General features: G+C 36.6%; 1 protein-coding gene across 1 annotated transcript in view; it reads left to right on the forward strand.

Moving 5' to 3' along the window:
* The first annotated feature begins 15,192 nt into the window (after positions 1-15,192).
* UBE2R2 (ubiquitin conjugating enzyme E2 R2) overlaps positions 15,193-26,397 on the forward strand; it is a 99,185-nt gene continuing 87,980 nt past the window's right edge. The window contains exons 1-2 of the mRNA XM_074281636.1: positions 15,193-15,727; positions 16,083-16,328. Of these exons, the coding sequence (XP_074137737.1) occupies positions 16,152-16,328 (177 nt within the window). The 5' untranslated portion in view covers positions 15,193-15,727; positions 16,083-16,151. The remainder of the gene's footprint in view (positions 15,728-16,082; positions 16,329-26,397) is intronic.

The following is a 26,397-nucleotide window of genomic DNA, read 5'->3' on the forward strand; positions in this document are numbered from 1 at the left end:
ATTTTATTAGTAATTCCTAATTTTAGTTCTTTACTAGAGCTTCATGCTATTTCCATTGTTTTCTGCCACCTTTTTGGGTAGGGTAGTAGTCTATGCTTGGTATCAACCTGAGTTACCAACGTTCCTAAGCTGTTCTAGGGTTGGTCTCTCCTATGTCTTTGAGGTAAATCTACAGATCTCTATAGTGTACTAGTGAGGACAGTGTCAGATATTTCAAAGGCCTTGGAGATGGAGTATCCCAGTATGAGCATTGTTTGGCTATTCTGGTTGCCATCCTACATGGTGATTTTTTAAAAATTGTATTTTATTTTTCCAAATACATGCAAAGATAGTTTTCAACATTTACCTTTGCAAAACCTGATGTTTATATGAGGAAAAAAAACAAGCAAAGAACAAGGTGAAAATACTATGCTTTGATCCATATTCAGTCTCTATCTCTGTATTTGGATGATACTTTCCATCACACGTCTATTGGAATTGCCTTGAAAAACCGCTTTTTTGAAAAGAGGCAAGTCCATCATGGACATCACATAATCTTGTTACTGTGTACAATGTTCTCTTGGTTCTACTTACTTCACCCATCATCAGTTCATGTCTTTCCAAACTTTTCTAAAATCAGCGGGCTCATCATTTTTTTTTTCTTTTTAATTAATTTTATAATTATATATATTTTTGACAGTATATATGCATGAGTAATTTTTAAATAACATTATCCCTTGTATTCATTTTTCCAAATTTTCCCCTCCCTCCCTCTACTCCCTCCCCTAGTTGACAGGCAATCCCATACATTTTACATGTGTTACAGTATAACCTAGATACAATATATGTGTGTAAATCCAATTTTCTTGTTGCATGTTAAGTATTGGATTCCGAAGGTATAAGTAACCTGGGTAGATAGACAGTAGTGCTAATATTTTACATTCAATTCCCAGTGTTCCTTCTCTGGGTGTAGTTGTTTCTGTCCATCATTGATCAGCTGGAAGTGAGTTGGATCTTCTTTATGTTGAAGATATCCACTTCCATCAGAATACGTCCTCATTCAGTATTGTTGTTGAAGTGTATAGTGATCTTCTGGTTCTGCTCATTTCACTCAGCATCAGTTCATGCAAGTCTCTCCAAGCCTCTCTGTATTCATCCTGCTGGTCATTTCTTACAGAGCAATAATATTCCATAACCTTCATATACCATAATTTACCCAACCATTCTCCAATTGATGGACATCCATTCATCTTCCAGTTTCTAGCCACTACGAAAAGAGCTGCTACAAACATTTTGGCACACACAGGTCCCTTTCCCCTCTTTAGTATTTCTTTGGGATCTGCTCATCATTTCTTACAGAACAATAATATTCCATTACATTCATATAACTTATTCAGCTATTCCCCAACTAAGGGGGATCCCTTTGCTTTCTAGTTCCCACTACAAAAAGGGTGCTACAAATATTTTTGTGCATTTGGATTCTTTTAACCCCCTTTTAGCTACATGAAGATTTTAAAGATTCATGTTTCTGATCACTTTGAGATTTCTCAGGAAAGCCATTCATTCCTGATGCCTCAAGATACAGAGCTTTTCAGGGAATGGAGGTCTCCAAGTGTCTCAGTCATCTAAGAGGCTGACATATGGTTTTCCTATGCTGGCAAGAACTTTTTTTTGGGAGTATTTTAATACTTTTTATTAATAAAATGGTCATTGTACCACCACCTTCTTTTTATATTTTAAATGTGATTTTATTATAGCTTTTTATTGACAAAACATATGCATGGGTAATTTTTCAACATTGACCCTTGCAAAAAACTTCTGTTCCAACTTTTCCCCTCCTTTCTTCCACTTCCTACCCTAGATGGCAGGTAGTCCCATACATGTTAAATATGTTAAAGTATATGTTAAATAAAATATATGTATACATATTTATACAGTTTTCTTTCTACAGAAGAAAAATAGGATTTAGAAAGAAGGTAAAAATAACCTGGGAAGAAAAACAAAAATGCAAGCAAACAACAACAGAAAGAGTGCAAATGTTATGTTGTAGTCCATACTCATTTCCCAGTGTTATTTTGCTGGGTGTAGCTGGTTCTATTCATTACTGATCAATTGGAACTGATTTGGATCCTGTCATTGTTGAAGAGAGCTACGTCCATCAGAATTGATCCTCATATAGTATTGTTGAAGTGTATAATGATCTCCTGGTTCTGTTCATTTCACTTAGCATCAGTTCATGTAAATCTCTCCAAGCCTCTCCGTATTCATCCTGCTGGTCATTTCTTACAGAACAATAATATTCCATAACATTCATATACCACAATTTACCCAACCATTCTCCAATTGATGGGCATCCATTCAATTTCCAGTGTCTAGCCACTATACAAAGGGCCACCACAAACATTTTTGCACATATAGATCCCTTTCCCTTCTTTAATAAGCCCAGTAGTAACATTGCTGGATTAAAGGATATGCACAGTTTGACAACTTTTTGAGCATAGTTCCAAATTGCTCTCCAGAATGGTTGGATCCATTCACAACTCCACCAACAATGCATCAGTGTCCCAGTTTCCCCACATGTCCTCCATTCATTCTTCTGTCATCTTAGCCAATCTGAGAGGTGTGTAGTGTATCTCAGAGTTGTCTTAATTTGCAGTTCTCTGATCAATGATGATTTGGAGCACCTTTTCATATGGGTGGAAATAGTTTCAATTTCTTCATCTGAAAATTGTCTGTTCAAATCCTTTGACCATTTATCATTTGGAGAATGGCTTGATTTCTTATAAATTTGAGTCAATTCTCCCTATATTTTGGAAATGAGGCCTTTATCAGAACCTTTAATTGTAAAGATGTTTTCCCAGTTTATTGCTTCCCTTCTAATCTTCTCTGCATTAGTCTTGTTTGCACAAAAGTTTTTTTAACTTGATATAACCAAAATTTTCTACTTTGTGATCAATAATTATCTCTAGTGATTCTTTGGTCACAAATTCGGCAAGAACTTTTCTAATAGACTTTTTTCCTAATGTCCACCAGCTTTCAGCTGATTTCTTATGTAGTTCTGGGGTAGATGAAATCACTTACTGGAGTTTCTTAATGAATATTTTGATCATTATTTAGTATGGTACTATTTTTAATTTTGGAATTGGTGTGTGTATATATTGCTGGGGTAAGAGTGTAGGAACTAGGTTGTCAATCTCTGATCAGGCAGCCATTCTGGTTGATATTCCTTAATAGGCTTTATTTAACTATAAACAAAACAAAGATTTGTGCCCAAACCCAAACTTATAAACAGAAATGACACCTTTTTTTCTTCTCTAAGGAATCTTTCCTCCCTTGGGGATCTAGACTGACTTCTACAATAGTATTACCCTAGGGTTAAGGGCCTTCTTCAAGGAAAAAGTTCCTCTTGAGTTTATGTAGTTCATCCTTCTCTCATCTGAGCTCCAAGTCAAGTCAGATTGAGTCAAAAACCATTTAATGTCTTTTGTGTGCCACAGACTGCCTTGAGCACTGAGGATTCAAAGAAAAGTAAAAATAGCCTCTGTCTTTAACTTCCAGCCTAACTTGGGAGACAACTTTGTAGAAACAAAATATATTCAGAATAGACTGTTTTTGAAAGAAGGCACTAGCATTAAGGGGGAGGGTATATCTACTATAATTATCAAGAAAGACAATACTTTCCTCATTAATGGGAGAAGTTTAATGCTAAGACATTAAAAAAATGACTTGAGTTATCAGGTCTGATTTCTGTAGAGAAACCTAGATAGACTAAAGTTAGAGAGCATGAAAAGAGTGACCTTGAAAACATGCAATATGATGCCTGGGAGGAAGAATCAGAGATGTTCGATCAGGATGACAAACATGATGACTGTTTTCAAGTATCTGAAGGCTTGTCATGTTGAAGAGGGACATGACTTGCTCTGCTTGGCATATCAGGAATGAAATGGGGATCCTGGTTAGAAATTTCAAAGGATCAGATTTAGGCTTAAAATCTTCATGATTAGAGCTATTTCCCAAAAAGAGAGGGAGGTGGGTTTCCCTGGAAGGTAAAGATTTCTATCTGACTTGCAGTCTTTTCAAGGATAGATGACTCCTTCCTAGGTATATTGTCGAGTAGATTGATATTCAGCTATGAAATGGGTTAGATGGAATCCGAGCCCCCTTCCAATGTTGAGATTCTATTCATTATGCCTCCATTTCTTATTTTGCTTTTGATCTTAGTAATGTTTTTAAAAATTTATATTCTACATTTTCTTCATTATTTTCTTCTGAAGTTATTTTAGTATCATTCAGTTTTTTCTAGCTTAAATTTGTTCTTGAGGTTTTTTAGCTGCTTTGAGTTTTAAAATAAATTCCTCATGTGATTTTTCCTGCTAGATTTAGTTCTTCCTTTTTTGGTCTAGCACTATAATTTAAATAGTGTGGGGAACTCCCAGTTACGAAACTCTACTAATACAAATCAGCAACTTTCCTGAAATTTATAATCTTACAGATTGCCTGGAATGACTTAATTGTGTCAATTATTCATTTGACCATGTCTTTTATCTTTTTTCTTTTTCTTAAAATATGTATTTTTTTCTGGTATTTTTTCCTTTGTCTTACTCTTATTTCCCACCCTCCCATATATCATCAAAATTTTTTGTTTTTATATTTTCTGTTCCTAATATTACCATAGTTATGCAAGACTCTATTTCCTGGAGAATCATTTCATATGACAAATGGTAATTAAAAAAAAATATTTCCCCCAGTTACATTGAAAAAAAATTTTTTTAACATTTGTTTTTAAAGCTTTTATCTTATCTCCACTTCCAGCCTCCATTAAGAAACCACATATGAAGTTATGCAGACAAACACATAGTATCTCTTAAAGAGGAAAAAGAAAGCCCAACTTATTGCCTTAAATTGTATAATGTCTAACACCTTTGACCTCCCTGAAAGAGTAGATTGGGAGTCTATCCAACTATATCTTCTATACATCTATTCCATAATGTTTTTGAAAAGCATTTTTAGTTTTCTCATTATCTTTTTTGTGAATTTAAATTTTATTGTAATTGTCAATTTTGTTTCTTTTCTATTATTTTTTGAGGAGATGTGTCCATTGCAATTTAGTATTTTGCCACCTTCCTAGAAGACTCCCCATTATTATCTCTCCTATTCCTATGTTATAAGCAAGGCACTTATTCCCCTTTTATAGAAGAACAAATTGAAGCCTACTATGTTTAAGTAGCTAGGCCAAGGTCACATGACTAGTTAAGTAGCAAAGTAGGAACTAGGATTCCTTAGAATTCCCAGGGATTAGAATTCCCACTAATACTAAATACAAGGTAGGTAGCTACATGGTGAAATGGAGAGATTTTGGGATCTAAAGCCAGGAAGAACTGAGTTTAAATTTTACCTCAGACATTAGCTGTGTGACTTCATTTACCTCAGTTTCCTCATCTGTAAAATGAGCTAGAGAAGAAAATGGCAAATCACTCCAGAATTTTTGCCAAAAAAACAAAACAAAACCAAACAAAAAACAAATAGTTGGACATAATTGAAACAATTCAATAACAAAGTATAAGGTACTAGGATTGCAAAATCTCATGAAGCTTTTCTTCTATTAGGGGAATATAGCATATACACAAGTAAATACAAAGTAAGGAAATAGAATCTTTGATTTCATTGGTACAAGAGATTCTCAGGTTGATAATTTCCTCTATTAATATAGGTGATTACATTTTCTAGAACTTAATAGTTTTAGAAAATGGCTAAGAGCAATTTAAGGTCAAATGACTAGCTCAAGGTCACGTGTCTAGTATATATCAGATAGGAGGAAAATTTAGGTCTTCCTGGATTTGAGGCAAGTTCCCTACATTTTGTTGCCTTTCAAGTCCTAATTACTGGACAGAGATTGGGGTCGAAAGAATCTGAGAAGGTCTTTTCTGGAAGGAAAAGATGTAACAAGAGGTATAGAGTTAATCCTTCCATATAACGGAAATTTGAGGAGTGGCATGGTGTCCCCATCCCTCCATCTAGAAAATCTGAGTAAAATTTTTTAGTCTTCCTTTCAAACCAGAAAAGTCTGAATTATGATATCAAAAGATAACATATGTTAAAATTATGCAATACTATACAGATATTTTGTGCATTACTGCATTTTTAAACTTGCCTATTGTCTGTAGGTCTTGGTATGTCTTTTGTAGTTTCCACAAAACTCCCAAATTACCATTTAATTTTTAATGCTGACCCACAACATTGGGCAAAAGAGCAAAGTGGAAGGATAACAATACTTTGAAAGAAGCTAGACATTCTAAAAATAGAAGCGAAGAGGATGCTTTCTAGACAGTGGGAACATTGTATAAATGCCCAAATACAGGAAATAGAATGTCAAATATGAGGAATGTTGAGCAGACCAGTTTGATTGGGACAGTTTGAGTGAAGGGAAGTAACATGAAGTAAGATTGAAAACATGGGTGGAAACCAGATTGAGGAGGATGTTAAAGAACAAAATGAGGATAGTGGATTGAGTCAGTCATCCAATGAAGATTGAATGTTAGGGCAGAAGCTAGAAGAAGAGCGATCAATTAAGTTTTTGTAATCATCCAACTTAGAGGTGATGGTCTGAGTTAGAGTAGATGTTATGTGAATAGAGAGAAAAGGTCAGATGGAAGAAAGATCTTTTCTGGAGGTAGAATCCATAAGAATTCACTGATTGAAAATGGAGATTGAAGAAGAGGGCAGAGTAGAGAGTGAATCTAGATTAATGATTTAGGATTCTAATATGTCAAGTTCCTAAAAACTAAAGGATCTCTGTTAGCAAATCTGGTTGGTGGAATATAAATATTCCCTTTCCCTGCTAATGATTAATGTCCCTAGATATAACAGGATATTTTGCTTGGCATTAACATAGTTAATTAACATTAATCTACTGAGGGCTCATCTTGAATTAGTGGATCCCCCCCTCTTACTAGACTTTTAAAAGTTTTGAGTCAAAGATTCATACTAAGTAGTTAAACCAGAAATGGGGATATTCATTGCTTTTTTTTTTTTTTTTTTAATTTTTTCATTGAATTTTTTGCTTTTACATCAACTAAATTTCTCCTTGTATTCCTCCCCCTTCTAAGGGAGCTTCATTTAAATATTTCTTCCTTAAAAAGAAAAACTTGAGAAAGAAAAAAATCAGCAAGACATTTCAATACATGAGAAAATATCTGATAATATTTGTAATGTTCCATATCCTTAAACTCTTGATTTCTGGCAAGGCATGGTAGTGCTGTTTTTTTAAATCATATCTCCTGAGACCAAGCTTTGGTCTTTTAAATTTTGCAACATTGTTTAAATACATTTTATTGGTATGTTTTGTTTTTACCTTATCTAAATTTCTTTTAGAATCCTTCCCTTTGCTACTTCCCAGAAAGCCATCCCATATTACAAAGACTTCTTAAGAAAAAGAAAAAAATAATTGATCAGTATACCAAAGAGTCTATAAAAATATGTGTAATGCTCCATACCCATAAAGTCTTTCTTCTGCAAAGGAGTTTGGGGAAAATGTTTTCTATCTCTTTGGAGCCATGCTTGTTCTTTGTAATTTTGTAACATTTGCTTTCAATTGTTTGTGATTGTGGTTCTTTCCATTTACATTGTTGAAGTCATATATATTGTTTTAGAGGTTTTGCTTACTTCACTTTGTATTAATCCTTGTTTTTCCCTGTTTCTTTGTATTCATAATATTCCACATTTCTTATAGGACAATAATATTCTATTGGGAATCTCTGGAGGAGGGAACAGGAAAAATAAGCATTTAAATAGTGCCATTATATGACATTGTGCCAGACATTTTTTTTTTAATTTAAAAACATTATCTCATTTGATCCTCACAACAACCCAGAAAGATAGGCGCTATTATTTTCCTACTTTACAGTTGGAGAAACTAAAGCAGAAAACTTACCTATACAAGGCTATACAACAAGGGAGTGTCTAAGGCTAAATTTGAACTCAGGTATTCCTGACCCCAGACACTAACCATTAGACATCAGCAATCATACAATTTATTTAGTCATTCCATATTCCATGGAAATCTACTCTTCCCCCTCCTCCAGTTCTTTGCTATTACAAAAAGTGCTGTGAAGCCTTTCTTTTTATCTAGGACCTCCTTGAGTTGTATACCTACCAGTAGAATCTCTGGGTAATAGAATATTTTTCACTGGCTCTTCATCAATTAAAGTGGAGGTGGGACTACTTGCTACTGACAAAAAATGCCAGTGCTTTGGGGAGATAATCAGAGTTCACAAGACAGTGTTTTTTCCCTGACTGCCCTCCTGATAGAATGCTTCTTAATTTTTTTTTTTTTTTTTTTTTTTTTTTTTTGCTGAGGCAACTGGGGTTAAGTGACTTGCCTAGGAAGTGTTAAGGGTTTAAGGTCACATTTGAACTCAGGTCCTCCTGACTTCAGGGCTGGTGCTCTATTCACTGTGCCACCTAGCTGCCCCATGGTTAATTTTCTTTCTTTCTTTCTTTTTTTTTTTTTTTTTTTTACATTTTTTTTTATTATAGCTTTTTATATACAAAACATATGCACAGGTAAAATTTCAACATTGACCCTTACAAAAACTTGTTTCAAATTTTCCCCTCTTTCCGTCCACCCCCCCTCCCACAGATGGCAGGTAGTCCCATATATGTTAAATATGTTATAATATATGTTAAATACAATATATGTATACATAGTTATAGTTATCTTGCGGCACAAGAAAAATCGTATTTAGAAAAAAGGTGAAAATAACCTGAGAAAACAAAAATGCAATGCTTAATTTTCAGGCAGACCTTCCTAGTTTGAAAGTTTTAATCCAATTTCTAACTATTCTATTTAAGAGGCTGGTGTTCAGTAGAAACTGAGATTCTTATCTATGCTGAGTCATTAGTTCATGCTTTCACTTGAATCCAGATTTGGACCCTACTTCTCTTTCCTCAGGTTTGCTAATGGACTCTTGTTAGGGACAGGACAATTCAATGTAATGAATACTATGTGCTCTACATGCAGGGCACTGTGCTAAGTCTTGTGGATATAAACATATAAAATTTCCCCTATAAATCTGTTGATGGACACTATCATTTTTACTGAATTCCTTGGGGTTATGACTTGCCACAACATTCTGTCTCATGGTCTCTTTCCCCTCCACTACACCTCATCTTGAGTTTCACTCCACCTTGTCTCTTGGGCTCTTTTTAAGGGCACATTACAACTTCATGAGGTGTTCCTTTTTTCTGAATAACAGAGTTCCACTAGGGAACTTCTCTTTTCCATTATTAATGGTTAAAATCCCTTTCCTTGCAACTGTATGCTCTCCCAACTCTTTTCCATATTTACACTCTTGGTGTCTATTGTATCCCTTCATTTTGTCTGTAATCTCTTCTCCTAAAATAAACCTACATTTTGCAATGAAAATGGTCACTGTAAATTCTTTACAGGAATGAAGCCCAACATTTGGTGCCTACATCAATTTCATCATTTGGTGCTAAAACTCAAATATATCATTTGAAAGTCGCAATTGTTCTTCTAAATCACATTAATTAGGATCCATTAAAGACTTTTGGGTATGTGTTTGGGGGATATTAGGTGGTAGAACATGGTCAAATATGTTACTCTAATGCTAACTTCCTTTCTAACGTATGGGCCTTTTATGGCAATAGTGTGTGTTCTCTGTTATGAGCTTGCTTTGATATATTGCTCCTCCTTCTGTGTAATATAGGTAGGGCTGTGAGCTCAGTCACTGAGGAGACCTTACTGTAGGATCTGCAGAGTGATTGACTTGCCCAAAGAAACTCAATTTAAAGTAGCAGATTGAGGGAAGAAAGGAACAAAGGAAGGCATCTGGAGCCAATGAGTTACAGCTAAGACTTTTGGGAGCCTTATCTGAGTTCTATTTCCTCTCAAATCAGTTAAGCTGATCAGTTAAGCTGGGATTGAGTCCCAGACAGTTCAAAATGACACTTCTTTATCTTTCAGATCCAAAGTACTATGCATTGGTTTATAGTAGGTAACTACTAAATCTCATAGACCAGATTATCATGTAGTGCTGATTTAGGAATTAGGCAAAGTCAGACAGAACAAAGATCTTCAATTTTCATGACTTAAGCTTTCAATTTACTTCAGTCACCTACAGATATATGTTAATTTCACAATTAATGTTGTACTTTGGTGATCAAGAATTCTATGATTCTTGGTGAGGTAGACCACATCTTTGTCAGAGAATAGAGCAAAGACACTGAAAGGTTTGAAGGCATACCAAAAAAAAAAAAAAAAAAAAAAAAAAAAAAAAAAAAAAAAAGGAAGCTCATAATACTGGCTTGTATTTTTTCAGTAAAGTATAAGGGTATAAGGTAAGGTCTATTTGACCATATATTCCTATCTTTCCACCTCTTCTAGGACCTTCTAAATAGTTTTATTTCTTATTTGTCATTGAACTGTTACAGCCAGTCCAGCTCTCCATGATCCCATTTGGGGGTTTTCTTAGCAAAGATATTGGAGTGATTTGCCATTTTCTTCTTCAGCTCAGTTCATTTTATAGATGAGGAAACTGAAATTTGCCCAGAGTTATAGAGCTTGTGGATGATAACAGATTTGAATCCAGGTCTTCCTGATTACAGGCTCAGCACTTATCCAACCTTTCTTTTTAATATGACCTCTAATCACCTGACCCCTCACTGCTCTCCCAAGTATGTTTTCATTTTCCTTCTTTCCCAGTCTTAACTTATATAGTTGAACTGAAAACATTGTTAATGTGATGGGACAATATGCTGGAGGAAACAGTATAGGAACTAGGTGAAAGTATACAATGAAGTAAGCAGAATCAGGGAAATCATATACAAATAACCAATCTTGGCCCCAGAAAATAGAATACTCTCCTTTCCTTGGAGCACTTAATATATGGGTATATAAGTGTAGCCCAGGGTGTCAGACATAGTTGGTTTTGATTGTTTTTGTTACTAGGAAAGGATTACTGGGTGGGGAAAGTGAAGTATATATTAAACTGCTTATGATGTAAAAGTAAAGCACATTAGTAAAGAATTTTAGGTAGTTTGCTGTTGCCTTTGGGATAAGAAATCAAATGTGATATTTAAAGTCCTTCACAATTTAGCTCCACTTTTAAAAGTGTTTTTCTTACAACAACCCTGTAAGGAAGACAATTGCAAGTAGTATTTAAAGGTGAAAACACTTAGACTTTTATCTAGATGGGGGGAAAATCAGGGCAAGTTCCATGGAATAAGTATCAAATGAGCTGGGTCTTAAAAGAATAATCAGAATACGGGCAAAAATAGACATTCATATAGGCATAGGGAATAGCATAAATTACATAAAGGGCATAGGAAAGCATGAAATGGATCAAGAGAAGAAAACAGTGAATCTAATTTGTCTGGAAAGTAAGGTGCAAGGCACAGTAGGAGTAAAAGGAGTGAGAATATATATAGTTGGGGTTTGATTAGGGAAGGCATGATAGGCCAAAGTTTGGATTTTTAAGGTAGGCTGTGGATGGGGTCAATCTGGAGTATTATGTGATTGGAATTCTGCTTTAGGAAGATTAATTAAATTCCTTCTTAACAGACCAAAGATGAGCCTTGTTTATCTGGTATGGTTATGTAGGAACATTAGGGTCCCAGCAGGAATCAGAAAACAAAGCTCAGTAGTTAAAGGTGGGGTGAGCAATCAAGTTAATATATATAAAATTCTTTGCAGATCATTCATCCTATGTAAGCAAAGCTGTTCATATACCTTTCCAATAGAGACCTACTTCTTGACTTAGTTCACATAACAGAGTAGCCTGGGGCAAAAGAAGGCCTGGCATTAACAATTGGACATTATCCTGGGCCTAGAAACATAAAACTTGAGGAAAGGGAGTTGAAAGATACTTCCTGACTTCAGTGTTACAGTAAAAAATAATTTTAGAATTCTTAAGTAAAGCTGGCTTTTATATAGTACTTTGGATGCCTGTTTCAGATATAAGAAAGTTGAAATCCTGTCATAGTGAGGCAGAATGTAGCTGAATGCTGGTATACCATTGGCTTAGAGGAGAATTCCAAAATGCCCATTCCCCACATCTCACCCATTCTCAAATTCCTAGTCTTTATTTATACCACTGGATTTTTTTCTATTGTCTTCAATTTAACAATCCATCTTTCTGAACTTAAAGGTCTTCGTTAATGATAACTTCCCTACCTTTTTCTTTCCTTATTCTGCTTTTATATTTCTAGACAGTCCTGTAGTTTAGTTTCTGGTTGTTTTGTTCCAAACATAGGTGGCCTCAGTCTTTTGCTCTCTTTTTCCTTGCCCCTTAAAACTCTTTATATATGCTCTTTAATGTTAGAGATCATGCCTTCTGTTTTTCCTACAACTTAAGTCCATCCTCATAGAATAAGGACTAGTATAAGAACATACTACATATTTCACAAGTACTGGTTGTGTAATAGGGATATAAATCTTTTCTCTGTTGGCAGCCATCAGTTTTAAAGGATTAAGTCTTTTAAAAATATTTGATGCTTTCTCGAGGCTTCTTTGTGCCTCAGGATCATTTGTGTACCAGGGTCCTTTTGGAACATCAAGAGGAAGAGGAAGACTAGAATTGGAAAGATAAAGGGCACTAGCCCAGAGGTATGTTGGCTTAAGCTGTCTCATTCTAAAAGAGTCGGAGAAAGGCCTTCATAGCAAGAATAAACAGATGAGTGACAGAAAAGTGCTAAGTTGAGGCGGATGTAGCTGGAGCTGAGGAACAGCAAATATCTACCTTACTTATTCATCACTGGTATTTTGAGTGATATGGACTCTAGGAGTTCAGGGGGATGGAGTTGGCTTTCTGTTGAATCTGTTTCCCCCCTCAAACTGAAGATAATATTTATAGGTCAGTAATTACCTTTTGTGGCCTTGGTTAAAAATACTTTCTGTGATTCCTATATATAATGTTTGTTCTATACTTTGTCTCTAGTTAGTTTGTTCTTTGCAATGGAACTGAGGACACTTAGATGAAAACTAGAAATAAATCCAGTTTTTTACCTTCCAAATCAAATCTCCAGAGACGATGCCTGGGAAAAGCTAAGTCAATCTGTCTTGTACTCTTTGAGATAATGCATCCTAATTTTTGCTCTAGCTATTTCCCGTCTTTTCTGGTTCTCTCTTACTCTGAGAACTGTAATCAAATCAATACTACTATTGCTTCTGTTTTGTTCATCATCTTTGTGTCTTCTCAGACCATAATTTGCTTCCCTATTTGTCATTTTCTTTATTAGAATGTAAACTCTTAGAGAGACAAAAGCCTATATTCTCAATTTTCACTTAGTGAAAGCACCTAGCACTTAGTAAAGAGCTTAACACATAGTAATTTTTTCATAAATGTTTCCCCCTCCTCAAACATTCACATTCTGTTGTTCCTGGTGGAAATACTAGGTAGAAAGCATAGACTGAGAGATGTAGGCTTGCGTCTGTGTGAGTCCAGAATTAATTTAGACCATAGTTTATAGTCAATTGCCAGATATAAGTCTATATCCATATAGGGATAGGAAAGGCCACTTATAACAATGTTGACTGTTTTATAGTCAGTTGGTGGTCATACCTGGGGAGGAGGGAAACAAACTGAACATAATAAAAGCTAGTTGAAGGGGGCTCTGTTGGAGTTTGGGGTATAGAGGTACTGTCATTTGGCTTTTAAATAGGAATTCTAAACTTTTTTAGGTTATGGGCTCTTTTGGCAGTCTGGTGAAGTCTATGGACTCCTAAGAATTATGTTTTTAAATATACAAATTAGATAGAACTACTAAGGAAATCAATTATGTTAAAATATTAGTCAAATTTTAAAAAATTAGGTTCAGAGATCCTAAGTCAAGAAGCTCTATTCACAAACTGAACAAACAGAATGGTTATAATGCCGTGATTACCAACATTTTTTTGTTCTGTGAACCTCTTTCAACAGCACCAAAAAGTGTATTGTGAACCCTCGAGGTAAATTTTATAAAATTCTATACTTACTTACTACTTAAAGATTCCATTAAATTAGTTTAGCTCAGATTCCTGGATCATTTCAAACTCGCCAGAAGGGTTGAGGATCCACTAAATGGGAATCACTAATATTGTAGATTGCACAATGAATGCAGAATGAGAAGACCTGGGATCTATTATGAACATGAGTTAAGTGAACACGGATAAGTAATTTCTTCCCTGAAATTCTTTTGAGTGCATATGATTGAATAGGAAAGGAAGGACCAAGCATTGGATCCTCCCCCACAGCCTCTTCCAGGTCCCTTCCCACTAAATATATGCTATATTCACTCTTCAAAGTTTCTCACAGCAACCATATCTATCACAAACCTTCAGCTAGAGTTCCCCTGACTTATCTTCATACCCAGGTGGCTCTTTTAAGTTTTCAGGCAGCTTACTCTAGGAACCCTAATTCCTACAGTTTGAAAGGGCAAGTTTAAGTCTCTTGACAATTATTTCTACTATCATCCAGAAATATTCAAAGAGGTCTTTTAGGAGTCTATGGGGGTCAGCCATTCTTACCCTACGAGGCTCTTGACTCTTCTCTTTATCTTGCTCTTGAACCCCTATAGATCAGCCCCCAAGTGGCCTCTCCCCTTCTCGGCCGGGCCACCCAGAGGTCACCTAGTAATATAGCTATATCAATATCCATATCCATATTTCCTTTCCAAAGCAGCGCTACCTTTCCAGCAGTGAAGTTCCAATTTAATTCTGCAAAGGAACTAGGAACCGCCCTATCCCCAGCCCCCACCTCTCACACCCCGCAGTAGCCAGACTAGACAGAGAGGGGTACGCACGCATTTCCAACCTCCTCCATTCCCGCCTTCGCTTTCCTGTATCTCTAAGGTCCATCTCGCTTAAGCATAAGGATAACAAAAAATTCCCAGTCATTTCTTGAGACTTCTTTCTCGCTCCTCCACAGGAGAGAAGAGAATCATACAGACATACCCTCCTAAATCCTTCTTAGCCAACCCGGAACCCTAAGCACTCCGCTCCGCTGGGCTCCACTCCAGCAGGACATGCAAGGACAGGGGCTGGAGGGAGGAGGTTAGAAAAGGAGGGGGAAATCCCTCTTAACCCTCCTCCCCCATAAAGGCAAAGCTTGAAACTATTTCTTTAAGGGTTGGGGTGGAGAGGAGGAAAATGGGAGGAGCAAGGGGCGGGGACGGGATGGGGAGGGAGGAAACAGCTGGCGGGGCTGCCACCGCCCCTGGAACTGAGCACGCTGAGGTCAGGGTGCTCTGCTGGCGTCACAAAGGGCCTAAGTGGCCGGCGAGAGAGGAGCTGGTGACTGGAAGAGGAGGAGGAGGAGGAGGAGACGGCGGGGGGAGGAGGAGGAGGAGGAGGAGGGAGGGGGCGCGCGCGCGCCCCGCCGCTGAGGAGAGCCGCCCCCCCTCCCACCTTACCACCACCACCACCACCAGCACCAGCAACACCACCGCCGACGCGCGCGCGCGCGGCTGTCCCTCTCCCTCCCCTTTCTTTCTCCCGAGGCGCGCGAGACCCTCTCCCTCCCCGTTCCTCCCCCCCGCAGAGCCATAGCTGCGAGACCCTCGCGCGTACCCCCGTCGCCATCCCCTCCCCCCCTTCTCGGGCACCTCGCGCCCCTTCCCCGGCCCTTGAGGAGAGGGAGAGAGCGAGAAAGAGCGAACGAGCGAGCGAGCGAAAGAGAGAGATAGGAAGAGAAAGAGAGAAGAGAGCGAGAGCGCGCGCGTGAGAGAGACAGAGAGACAGAGAAAGAAAAGAGCGCGGCGGTGCTGGGCCCTGTCTCCCCCCTATTTCCCCTCCCTCTGCCTTACTCTTCCTCTTCCTCCTCCTCTTCCTCCTCCTCCTCCTCCTCCTCCTCGTTCTCCACCTCCTCCCGCAGAGGCCCCCCCCCCTGGGGGGGGGGAGGCCCCGGAAAGGGAGCGATTCCTCCCCCACCTCCCCCCCCACACCCCCAGCACAACACTCACTCACACACACACTCACCCACACCCACACCTGTGAGGAGGCCTCTCCCGTCCCCTCCCCCGCCCCGCCGCAGTCCTGAGGAGCCGCCGCGGCCGGTGGGGAGGAGAGCGAGGCCTGTGTGGGAGCCGGGGCCTCGGGGACTGGAGAGGGGCCCGGCGGCCCGGCCCTAGCCCTCGCCGCCGCCGCCGCCGCCGCCTCCGCCGCCGCCGCCGCTGCCATGGCCCAGCAGCAGATGACCAGCTCGCAGAAAGCCCTGATGCTGGAGCTCAAATCCCTGCAGGAGGAGCCGGTGGAGGGCTTCCGGATCACCCTGGTGGACGAGTCCGACCTCTACAACTGGGAGGTGGCCATCTTCGGGCCCCCCAACACGCTCTACGAGGGCGGCTACTTCAAGGTACGGCCATCACTCGCTCCCCTGGGGTCGCCCAGCGCGTGTATGTGTACGTGTGTGTATGTACACCCCTTCCTTCCCTCCCCCTCCCCCACCGCTTTTGGTCTTGGCTTCAGACCCCATCTACCGGTCTTAGGGGGTGCGGGAGGCCCAGCTTCTGTCCCCCATCCCGCCTCGCCAGCGTCTCTGTGCAGTGCCCGCGATCCCGGGAGATAGGAAATTAAGAAGGCCTTGTTCACCTTGCTCCCTTTCTCCCTCCTCGGAAGTAATGGATATGGGCAAAGTGTGGTGATCAGGGGAGGGAAGCGGGACCCTTCTCTGTCTGGGGATCTTATTATGTATTGTGCATCATCTTGGGACTCCCCAATCAAACAATCAATCCTAGTCGAGCAAGACACACTAAGCTGGAGATTGCTTGGAGACCGAGAGGTGAACCCTACGGAGTACCTGCACCTTTTGCATTAACATCTCCCCTCCCCCTCCACCCCAGGGGGTTGGTGGAGAAAGGTATTGGCTTGTCATTCTATCCTCCGAGACTATCCGGAGGCCCGGCCGGGAGTTTGTTGGGTCTCTTTAGTACATTCCTTCGGTGGATGATAATGGTAGATGAGGAAAGCCTTACGTGTGGGAAAAGAGGTAACAATCTTCCAATCACAATCTTGTTTGAAAATCTCATTTTCCTCTTTCTTTACCACTCCCAATTTAACTGATGAATCGATTACAATTACTTGGTAAATAGTACTTTTAACTTTTTTTTTTTTTTTTCAGAGCCTTTTCTCTAGTGTCTTTTGTCCAGTCCCTGGCACAAGTCAACGACTTGCATTTTAATAATACTAAGAATAATGCCAGCATTTTGATAGTGTTTTAAGGTTTGCAAAGACGTTTGACATTTAGTTTCTAATGAGCCTCACAGCAACCCTGTGAGTTTTTAAGCAGGTAGAGAAAGCTTCACCGAGTATTGTTGAGTGTCTTAGAGGGAGGAAGAAAGATTCCCATTTTAGGGAGATGAAATCGAGACTTTTTGCTCAGATGACTAGCCAGAACAAATGGAATGTCTGGATCATTGAAAAGGGGTGGGATCTGAGGTAGGGGTGGCTGGAATGACCGTGCTAGCTCTTTATTCAAATAGCCATAGGTCTAATTTTCAGTAATATGGAAGTTAGTTTTAATATGTTGCATTTACCAACTTGTTTGAAGAATCTTTTAAGATTCAGGAACTTTTGAGTTTTTCGTTGACTTTTTTTGTACAAACACTTTAAGATAGGATTATTATTGATTTTGGGGGGAGATGAAGTGGGAGAAGGAGGCCGTCTAAAGAACTGTGAAGCAAGTACCTGAAAATCCATTTTTGTTTTGTTTTAGTGACATGATCTGTGAGTCATTTTTCAGGTTATTGTTTTGAAGGGAGAGGATATCTTGGCACAAGTTTCAAATCAGTGTCTTAGTCATGCAGGTGTGATGTATATTTTTAGGACTACCCAATTACTTAACCTTTATTTTCCTTCAAGGTAGTAGCCCCAGTTTCAGGCTTGTAACTAGGTCAGCTTTGCAGGGATGATTTTAAAAGAGATGGGATGGAGATGTTAAAATATCATATAAGGAATAATTGGTAGTAATAAATAGCACATTGTGAAAAGTATTGCAAGTAATTTGTTACTCCTACTTCCTTGGGTGCTTCATTTGTTAAGAAGCCTCTGTTGACCATATATATGTAGATATTTACAAATATATAAATACAAATGATTAGTTGACTACCTCTTTGTGTCAAAAATAAAACTGGATAAGGTATTTTGCTTATATTGTGGTTGTCTCAATTAGTCTTTAGTTTGAGGACCATTCACTGTTAGTACAGTAAACCTTGTTATTTTTTTCAATTTAGTATGAATTTAGGCAATTTATAGTCTTAAACAAAACGTGATCATTACAAACTGTTTGCAGGAGAATTTACCTCCAAACTTTCTTTATGATCACTGTATACCTACTCTATTGTATTTAATTGTCTTATTTCGTAGTTCTTTTCAACCCTAGTAATCAAATGGTATATAGAAGTATTTTCATCTATATTGTAAACACTTCAAAGTTCTCCAAAATAATCTACTGGAATGGGAGTAAAATAAATTTTACAAGTTTTGCTTCTAGCTTATGGTACAGTAAAATTCTAAAGATATCTATATATGGAATTTAGTAGAATTTTCTTATCCTAATGCAGCTTTTGAACTAGTCATGCTTGGAAATAAAACAGACATCCAAAGAAAGTAGAAAAAGCATTAGTGGAGAATTATGGTCCAGAAAGTATAGTTGTGTGTCCTTGGGCAAGTCATTTAATTTTACTGGGCTTTAGCTTCCTCAAATAGGAATAATAATGCTTGATGGTCACAAGGTGGTTGTGAAGAAAATGCTTTGCAAATCTCAAAATGATAAACAAATGTAGTTTTTATTATAAATTGTATTATTTTGAAATGCGTGACTAAGGAAGTTAAAAAACAGGAGAGTTAGAATAGGTTATATGGAGCATAAACTTAGTGAACTATGTATTAAAATCAAACAGTACTTAAAAAAATTCTGTAATTTTGAGGCCTGTTATTCTAAAATTGATATTAAAATCATGTTTCTGATTTTTAAAATTGCAATTCTGATATTTTGAAGTAAAGGTTAACCTCTCTTTTAAGTGACTTGCCCCCAAGGGTCACACAGCTAGGAGGTCAGATTTGAACTTGGGTCCTCCTGACTTCAGGGTTGGTTTTCTCTCCACTGCACCAGCTACCTGCCCTTTTTCCTCATCTTTTTAAGAGATTGGATTGGATGATCTAAAGACCCTTCCAACTCAAACATTCTATGAGTCTTTTCTTTTTGCTTTTGTTTTGAAGTTTCTTCTTCATGGGTTTTTTCTTGTCTATATATCTTTCTTTGAAGATTATACTCTCAAAACTTCAACTATCACCTTTAAAATAATGAGTCCCAAATCTAAGTTTGTACTTTATTTAGATGATTCATATCACCAGATGCCTTCAGGACATTTCCATTTAGATATCCCTTTGATTCTTCAAATGCCAACATGATTAAAATTGAGCTGATTTATCTTTTCTTCTAAATTTGCTACTCTGACTTTATCATTTCTGACTGCTATATCACTTTTTATTCAGTCTCCATGTTTAATATCCTGAGTTGGTTATTTTTTTACTCCATTTGTCCTTTCTTATATTCAGACTAAATCCTCTTGATTAAATCTTGGGCAACATCTCTGGAATCATTCTTCTATTTCCCATGTCTGCCATGTTTGGAATAGTCTCCTCACAGGTTTTCTTGTCTTCCTCTTTTCAAATCCATCTTTAATACTGCTACTAGAACGAATGAACTTATGTAATAGGTTTGGTCATATATATCCACTGTTCAAAAATATTTAATAGATTCCTTTTTGCTTTTTGAGTAAACTTAAAAACTTAAAAGTTTACTTTTAAGACACCGCCAGATATCACACTAATGTTCCCCCTTACATTTTTCATAGTACTCTGTTTTAAACTCTGAATTACTTTTACAGTTTTCATTATAGCTCTCTCTCAAAAATACCAATATCTATATGTAAACATTTGTCTATCCTTCTAGACTATAAACCTTTGAGAAAAGGAATTTCTCCATTCTAGTGGTGGTGATTTTCTTTTTCTCTTCTTTCCTTTTTCTTAGTCTCTCTCCCATTAATTGTATTATCCTATTAGGTGCAGTAGTCCAGTTAGTCCATTTCTTGAAAAAGGGACAAATTAATGTTAGTGTTCCAAACAATTAACAAATGATTAAGTTCAAATACCATTGTGTTCTACTTCATTGCTTTTGTTTCTTAGATGCTTAGTAGCTCTTCTTACATTCTTATAGTTGTGATTGGAGTTTTCCCTATCATTATGTTGCTTGCTTCCTTATCAAAACTTATCAAAAGACTGCTTCCGTATATTTGCAAATTAAAATTACTCTCACTTTAGTTGGAGTAATGCTTTCTCAAGGATAGTGGAATTTTCAGTCTTTCTTATTTTTGCATTTCAGTAAATTGAAGCCTAGCAGATGAAGTAACTTTACCAAGTATGTCTTGTGTATGGAAGAACAATACAATAGCAGAGCTGGGATTTGAACCCAGGTTTCTGACTCCAAATGTGTTGGTGGTATCAGTGGTCTATATCTCTCATATACATTTTAATTTCTTCTATTTCCAGTGATTCTTGGGGGTTAAAAATCGTATATATGTGATAACTTGAGACCATTTTTTCAGGCTTCTTATACCTTATTCCCTGCCAGACTCTTTGAATTAGTAATATAGCCATCTTTGTTCTTCCATACACAAGACATACTTCATCTCTTTATCTGCTGTGGGCATTTTCTCTGACTGTTTCACAGTGCCTGGAATACTTTTTCTTTTCAATTCCGCCTACTGGCTTCCCTGGCTTCTTTTACATCTCAACTAAAATCCATCTATTATATAGCATACTTTTTCCAACTCTTCTTATTTATAGTGCTTTTCTTCTGATAATTATTTCCTAACTTATCCTGTATATATAATACAATTGTTTGCATAGTGCCTCCTCCATTAGAGTATGAGCTTCTTGATGGTAGAAACTGTCTGTTGCTTTTTTTTTTTTTTTTTTCCAATCTCAGGGTTTAGTATGCAGAGTAGACACTTAATAAATCTTTATTGATTTATTTTTTATGCTTAAAATAGACTTCTTTTAGATTTCTTTTTTTTGTCTTTTAAATTTTTTTTTCTGACTCATGTCTTATTGACTAATGATTTGAATTTTCTTTGCCTTTTTTTTTTTTTTTTTTTTTTAATACCTGGAGTCCATAATGTTGTGGGATCTTTTCCAAAAAATAAAATAATAAATGTAGTACTTTCTTGGTAGCTATTATACAAAACCTTGCTAGTGTAAATGCATCTTAAAATATTAAAAAAAAAATAGAAAGACCAGATATTGATCATGTAAAAACTTTTTATAAAAAAATGATATTTTTTTATGCTAGTACCATGCTCTAGAGTATATTGTAGATTCTTAACAAACATTTGTTGAATTGAAGTGAATCAATAAGTAAGAGTAATTTGTTTTATGGACAGCTAAGTGGCACACCAGCCCTAAATTCAGGAGGACCTGAGTTCAAATGTGACCTCAGACACTTGACACTTCCTAGCTGTGTGACGCTAGCAGGTCACTTAACCCCAATTGCCTCAGGGGAAAAAATTAGTTTTAGATAACCTAGGTTTAGAATCCCAATTATGCTCCTTTCTAGTTGTGTGACCACTTGGGTAAATCACTCAACTTCTCTGGATCTTAATTTTCTTATCTTTAAAGACGTTGGAATCAGTGACCATTGAGCTTACTTCCAATCTAAATGTGTGATTGTATGATATATAAATAGCTTCACTTGTGTTATAGGAGGCCCCATATGATTTTTTTAGATGTTCCCTGGTTAAATTTATTGATTAAAAAAACTTTTATTATAATTTTTGAAAACAATACACTTGTTATGTACAAGTAGAAATTAAGTTTTAAGGGAAAGGGTACCCATCTCTAACACTAAAACACATAATCTTGCACATAGTAGTAGGTGCTTTCTAGCCCATTCAATACAACAGAAAGGCTTTTATGTATCAGCACTTAGTTTATTACCTTTGATGGAAGTCAGTGAGTTTATTACCTTTGATGGAAGTCAGTGAATTCAATAAAATAAACAGTTACTGAGTATCCACTATGTTCAAGGTGCAATGGTAATCTTTTTAAGTAACTTCTGAAATTCTCCCTAGCCCCTTTTTTTTCCTAAAGGGCTTGAACAAATAGTAACTTATTGGAATATACATCTTAGGGACTAAACTTCTTTTTAGAATCTGTTTACATGGCTACTCCATCTTTCTGAAAGAAGGTTGTATCAGAAAGATTTTATTTTTATCATTCACCTGCATTCATTTTGGAAGGCTGCTACTGTATCCTAGATGATTTTCTGTCTCAATGTTTGTGGTTTGTCATTAACAGAACCAGTTTATTTTTAAATTTCTTCATCCATTTAGAAAGTGGATTTTTTATGCGGATAAACATGCATATTCTCTTTAAGGGAGAAAATGAGAAACTTCTAGAATGAAAAGAACTAGGTAATAAAGCTCATTTCAGTACTTTCTCTCTAAACTATTATTTAAAAAAATCTGTAGCATGGCCAAATTTTAGCGTCTTTACTATTTGAATTGTTCAGCATGAAATGCAGAAATGTGTTTATTGCCTTAAAGTTTACAAATTTGAAACACTAATTTGCTTTTTGTTATTAGACCAGTCAAGTAAAGAACACTGAAAAATTGTTGTAGTTGTAGCTGTATTATATATTGCAGCTGTGGACTGTGCTTTGGCCTCTAGGTTCATAATGTTCAAATTGATTTGTTTTAGTTTTGAATACCTCAAAACTTTTATTTTAGAGCCAAATAAAAGAGTGGGGAGAAATAGTAGGGGAATTTTAGACAGAAGGGCCAGACAGTTTATGGTCATATAATCTTCTCCTTTGATTTACCATTAATTGAGATGTGAGTAGAGGTTTCTTTCTCCTTTCCTTGCCATCCCCCTAGAGTTTCATTTATAACATGGCAGGGAGATTTAAAGCTTAGAGATTACTGAAATCAAGAAGGTGGTAATTTGTTAGAATGACTTTCTTTTTCTAACCAAAGGTGTCTTTTAAATAGCTTTCCTTAATTTGGCAGTGAAACATTTGATGCTAAATTTTTAAAAGCCATAGAGTTAGAAATTAGAATGTTATCTTTGAAAAACAAAGCACTGATGTATTAAAAAAACTTTCTTCTTTATAAATCATGATAACTTAAATATTTCTAAGGGAAATTTAAACTCTTAAAACTAGAAAAGATCTGTAGTCTTAAGTGTTTTGCTTTGGTACCTTCATTTCTTCTCATATTTTCTTTGAAATCATTTGTAATCTGTCTTCTACCTTCATCAGGCAACTTGAAACTATTCTCTTCTGAATTGTCAAATCTACTGACCTGTTCTAAATTCTCATCCTTCTGTACTTCTCTGTAGCATATTGACACTTGTTGAATCCTCTCTCTCTTCATAAGATAACCCACTCTTGGTTAGCCGAGTTTTTGTGACATTGCTATCTTCTGATTTGTCTCCTCCTACCTGTTTGACTACTCTTTAATCTTTCCTACTCATTTATCATTTTCTTGGTACTAACTTTGGCTGTATCCAAGGTATTTTTTCCCAAGGTCTTGTCAGCTTTTCTTTACTGTATTTGTTGACCTCATCAGCTCCCATAGTCTCAATTGCCAACTAGGCAGATGCTCCCCAGATACCAATCTCCAGTCCTAGTTTCTCTTACCTCACATCACCAATTGCCTAGTGACTATTTTCAGTTAGATGTTTGAAATTCATTATGTTCAGAAAAGAAGACACTTTCCCTCCTCCCTCCCCCACCCCCAAGTTATGCAGGTTTTTGCATTGTCTCACTGTCATCTTGGATTCCTTATTTTCAACCCACATATCTAATTTCTTTCCAATCTTTTCTTTTTTTCACATTGTTTTTTGAATACATTCCCTACTTAACACACACACACACACACACACACACACACACACACACACACACACACACACACACACACACACACCCTACCACCCTAATTCAGACCCTCATCACCTGTCATACAACTTTTTCTCACTTCAGTGCAGAGGGATTTTCCAGAAGTTGCAAGTCTGACCATGACATAATCCCACCTTACCTCCCCATATATAACTCTTATGGCTCCTTTTTTCTCCTAGGAAGGAATATAAACAACTCTGTCTCATATCTAAAACTCTTCACAACTTCTCTCCTTTCTACTTTGTAGTCGTCTTACATATTACTCCATTCTATGAACTCTTTATTCACTTATTCAGGCCTACTTGCTCTTTCACACAGTTAACACTTCATCTATCTAACATCTTTGCATTAATCTTCTCTCCTGCTTAGAATACTTTATCCTCACCTCTGTCTCAGAGAATCTCCTCTTTTCTTTGAGACTTGGCTTAAAGGTTATTCTTAATAAGAAAGCTTTATACCTGCAGTATACTTCTTCCACAAACCTTGCGTTAATTTTGTACATATTATATACACATACACAAATATTTGTATATAGAACTAGAGATTTAGAGCTTGAAAGGGACCTTAGAGAACCTCCTCATTTTGTAGATGATAAAACAGAGGCAAAGAAAGGTTAAGGTATTTGCCAAACAGTTAGATATTTGAGTCTTTTTATTATTATAATGTTATCCCATTTGTGACAACTTGTTTCACTTCTGTCTTTATATTCCCTCTGCTTATCACACTGTCTGGAACTTTGTAGACGTTTAATAAATGCTTATTGGGTGACTGAGGTGAATTTATAAGTTGGCATTTTTTCCTTAGTTCTGCTTATAGAAGTCCAAAATCTGTATCTTAATTTTTATCTTTTCTATATTTGGAATCTCCAGTCACATAATTCTAAAGTTAGCTGCTTTCCCATAGTTGTTGCACTGACACCTGACCCATTTGATTTCAACTGTGTGGCAGACCTATTTTATAGTTTTTCATATTTTAAACTTTGCAATTAGCTCCTAGCTGAGTAGAAAGTTTTATTCATATGATGATTTTTAAATTAGTTAAATTTGGGAAGGAGTTAACTACTGAGTGGATAGTAATCTCCATGTAAGGCTTACTTAATAATTTTAATAATAATTAAATAACATTTTGAATTTGTTTCTCTTGGTAGGAAGATTATAAGTTTCTGTGTTCAAGAAGTTGCCTTTTTTTTAAAAATTAATTTCATTGGTATTTTGTTTTTTTTTTCACATCACCAGAATTTCTCCCAGTATACTTCCCTCTACCTTATTTCTCCTCCTCCCATAACCACCCAAAACTATCCTAAAAAAAGTATTCTTTTTTTAAAGGAAAAAAAATTAGTAAAACCAATATATATATGAATATATATATATATTTAAATGAAATTATGTGCAGTCTTCCACATCCATGGATCTCTCACTTCTTCAAGGAAATGGTGAGGATTCTGGGGGAAGGTGTCTTTTCCCATATTTTGGGGGGGCAATTTGGCAACATTTGCTTTTGATTTGTGGTGATGCTTTCCATTTACATAAATATAGTGAACTGCATATTATCTTGGCCCTGTATATTAAAATTTGTATCAATTCATATAAATACATGCTTCTTTGGATTCATATTTGACATTTGTTAGAGCTCAGCAATATTCTGTTATATACATACACCACATGAATGGTTGTTTGCTTAATTCAGCATTTTCCAGTTGGTGGGTTTCTGCTTTGTTTTTAGTTCTTTGCTACCACAAGAAGTGCCCCTGTAAATTTTTTGGTGAATGTGGTATAGATATCTTTTCAAAGTTACCACTGATCTCTTTATCTCATCCTTTATTCTGTATTTATCTTGCTTGTACACAATTTTGCATGCTGTTACTTCATTGGAATGTGATTTCCTTAAGAGATTTTTTTTTCTTTTTTCTTCTTTTCTTTTTTTTTTTTAGACCCTCTTTCCTCTTTGTATTCCTAATGCTTAACAATAGTGCCTGACACATAGTAGGCACTTAATACTTGTTGGTTTTTATGGGAACTTTTAAAAATCTGTGCTCTCCTTGGAGTAAAATTTGCAAGAAAAACTTTCAGTAAATTTGGAAGGATTGTATATCAGGCATTAGTAGGTTGGTCTGAATTAAATTGAATAGAGGATAGGAAAACTTGTGAAATAATTTCTTTAGATTTTACGGAATTTGGATAGGTGGTTTGGACACATTGAAGACGACCTCACAATTTATGAGGCTGAAGGATTTTTCATTTTGTTTTTATGGACAGAAGGATTTTGAATATGAAGTAAAAAAAATTGCCAAATATTTTTATTTCATAGTAATATCTAGAAAATCTTAAAATTTGCAAAATACTTTTTACATTTATTGTCTCTTGAAATACCTCTGTGAGGTATGTTTTCTCTCTGTATATATGTGTTTAAATATTATGACTAAATAGATGTATAATCTATATCAATATATGCGATATTTGTACAT

This window comes from Sminthopsis crassicaudata, chromosome 1 (genome assembly GCF_048593235.1).
Source record: "Sminthopsis crassicaudata isolate SCR6 chromosome 1, ASM4859323v1, whole genome shotgun sequence".
NCBI classification, from domain to species: Eukaryota; Metazoa; Chordata; class Mammalia; order Dasyuromorphia; family Dasyuridae; genus Sminthopsis; species Sminthopsis crassicaudata.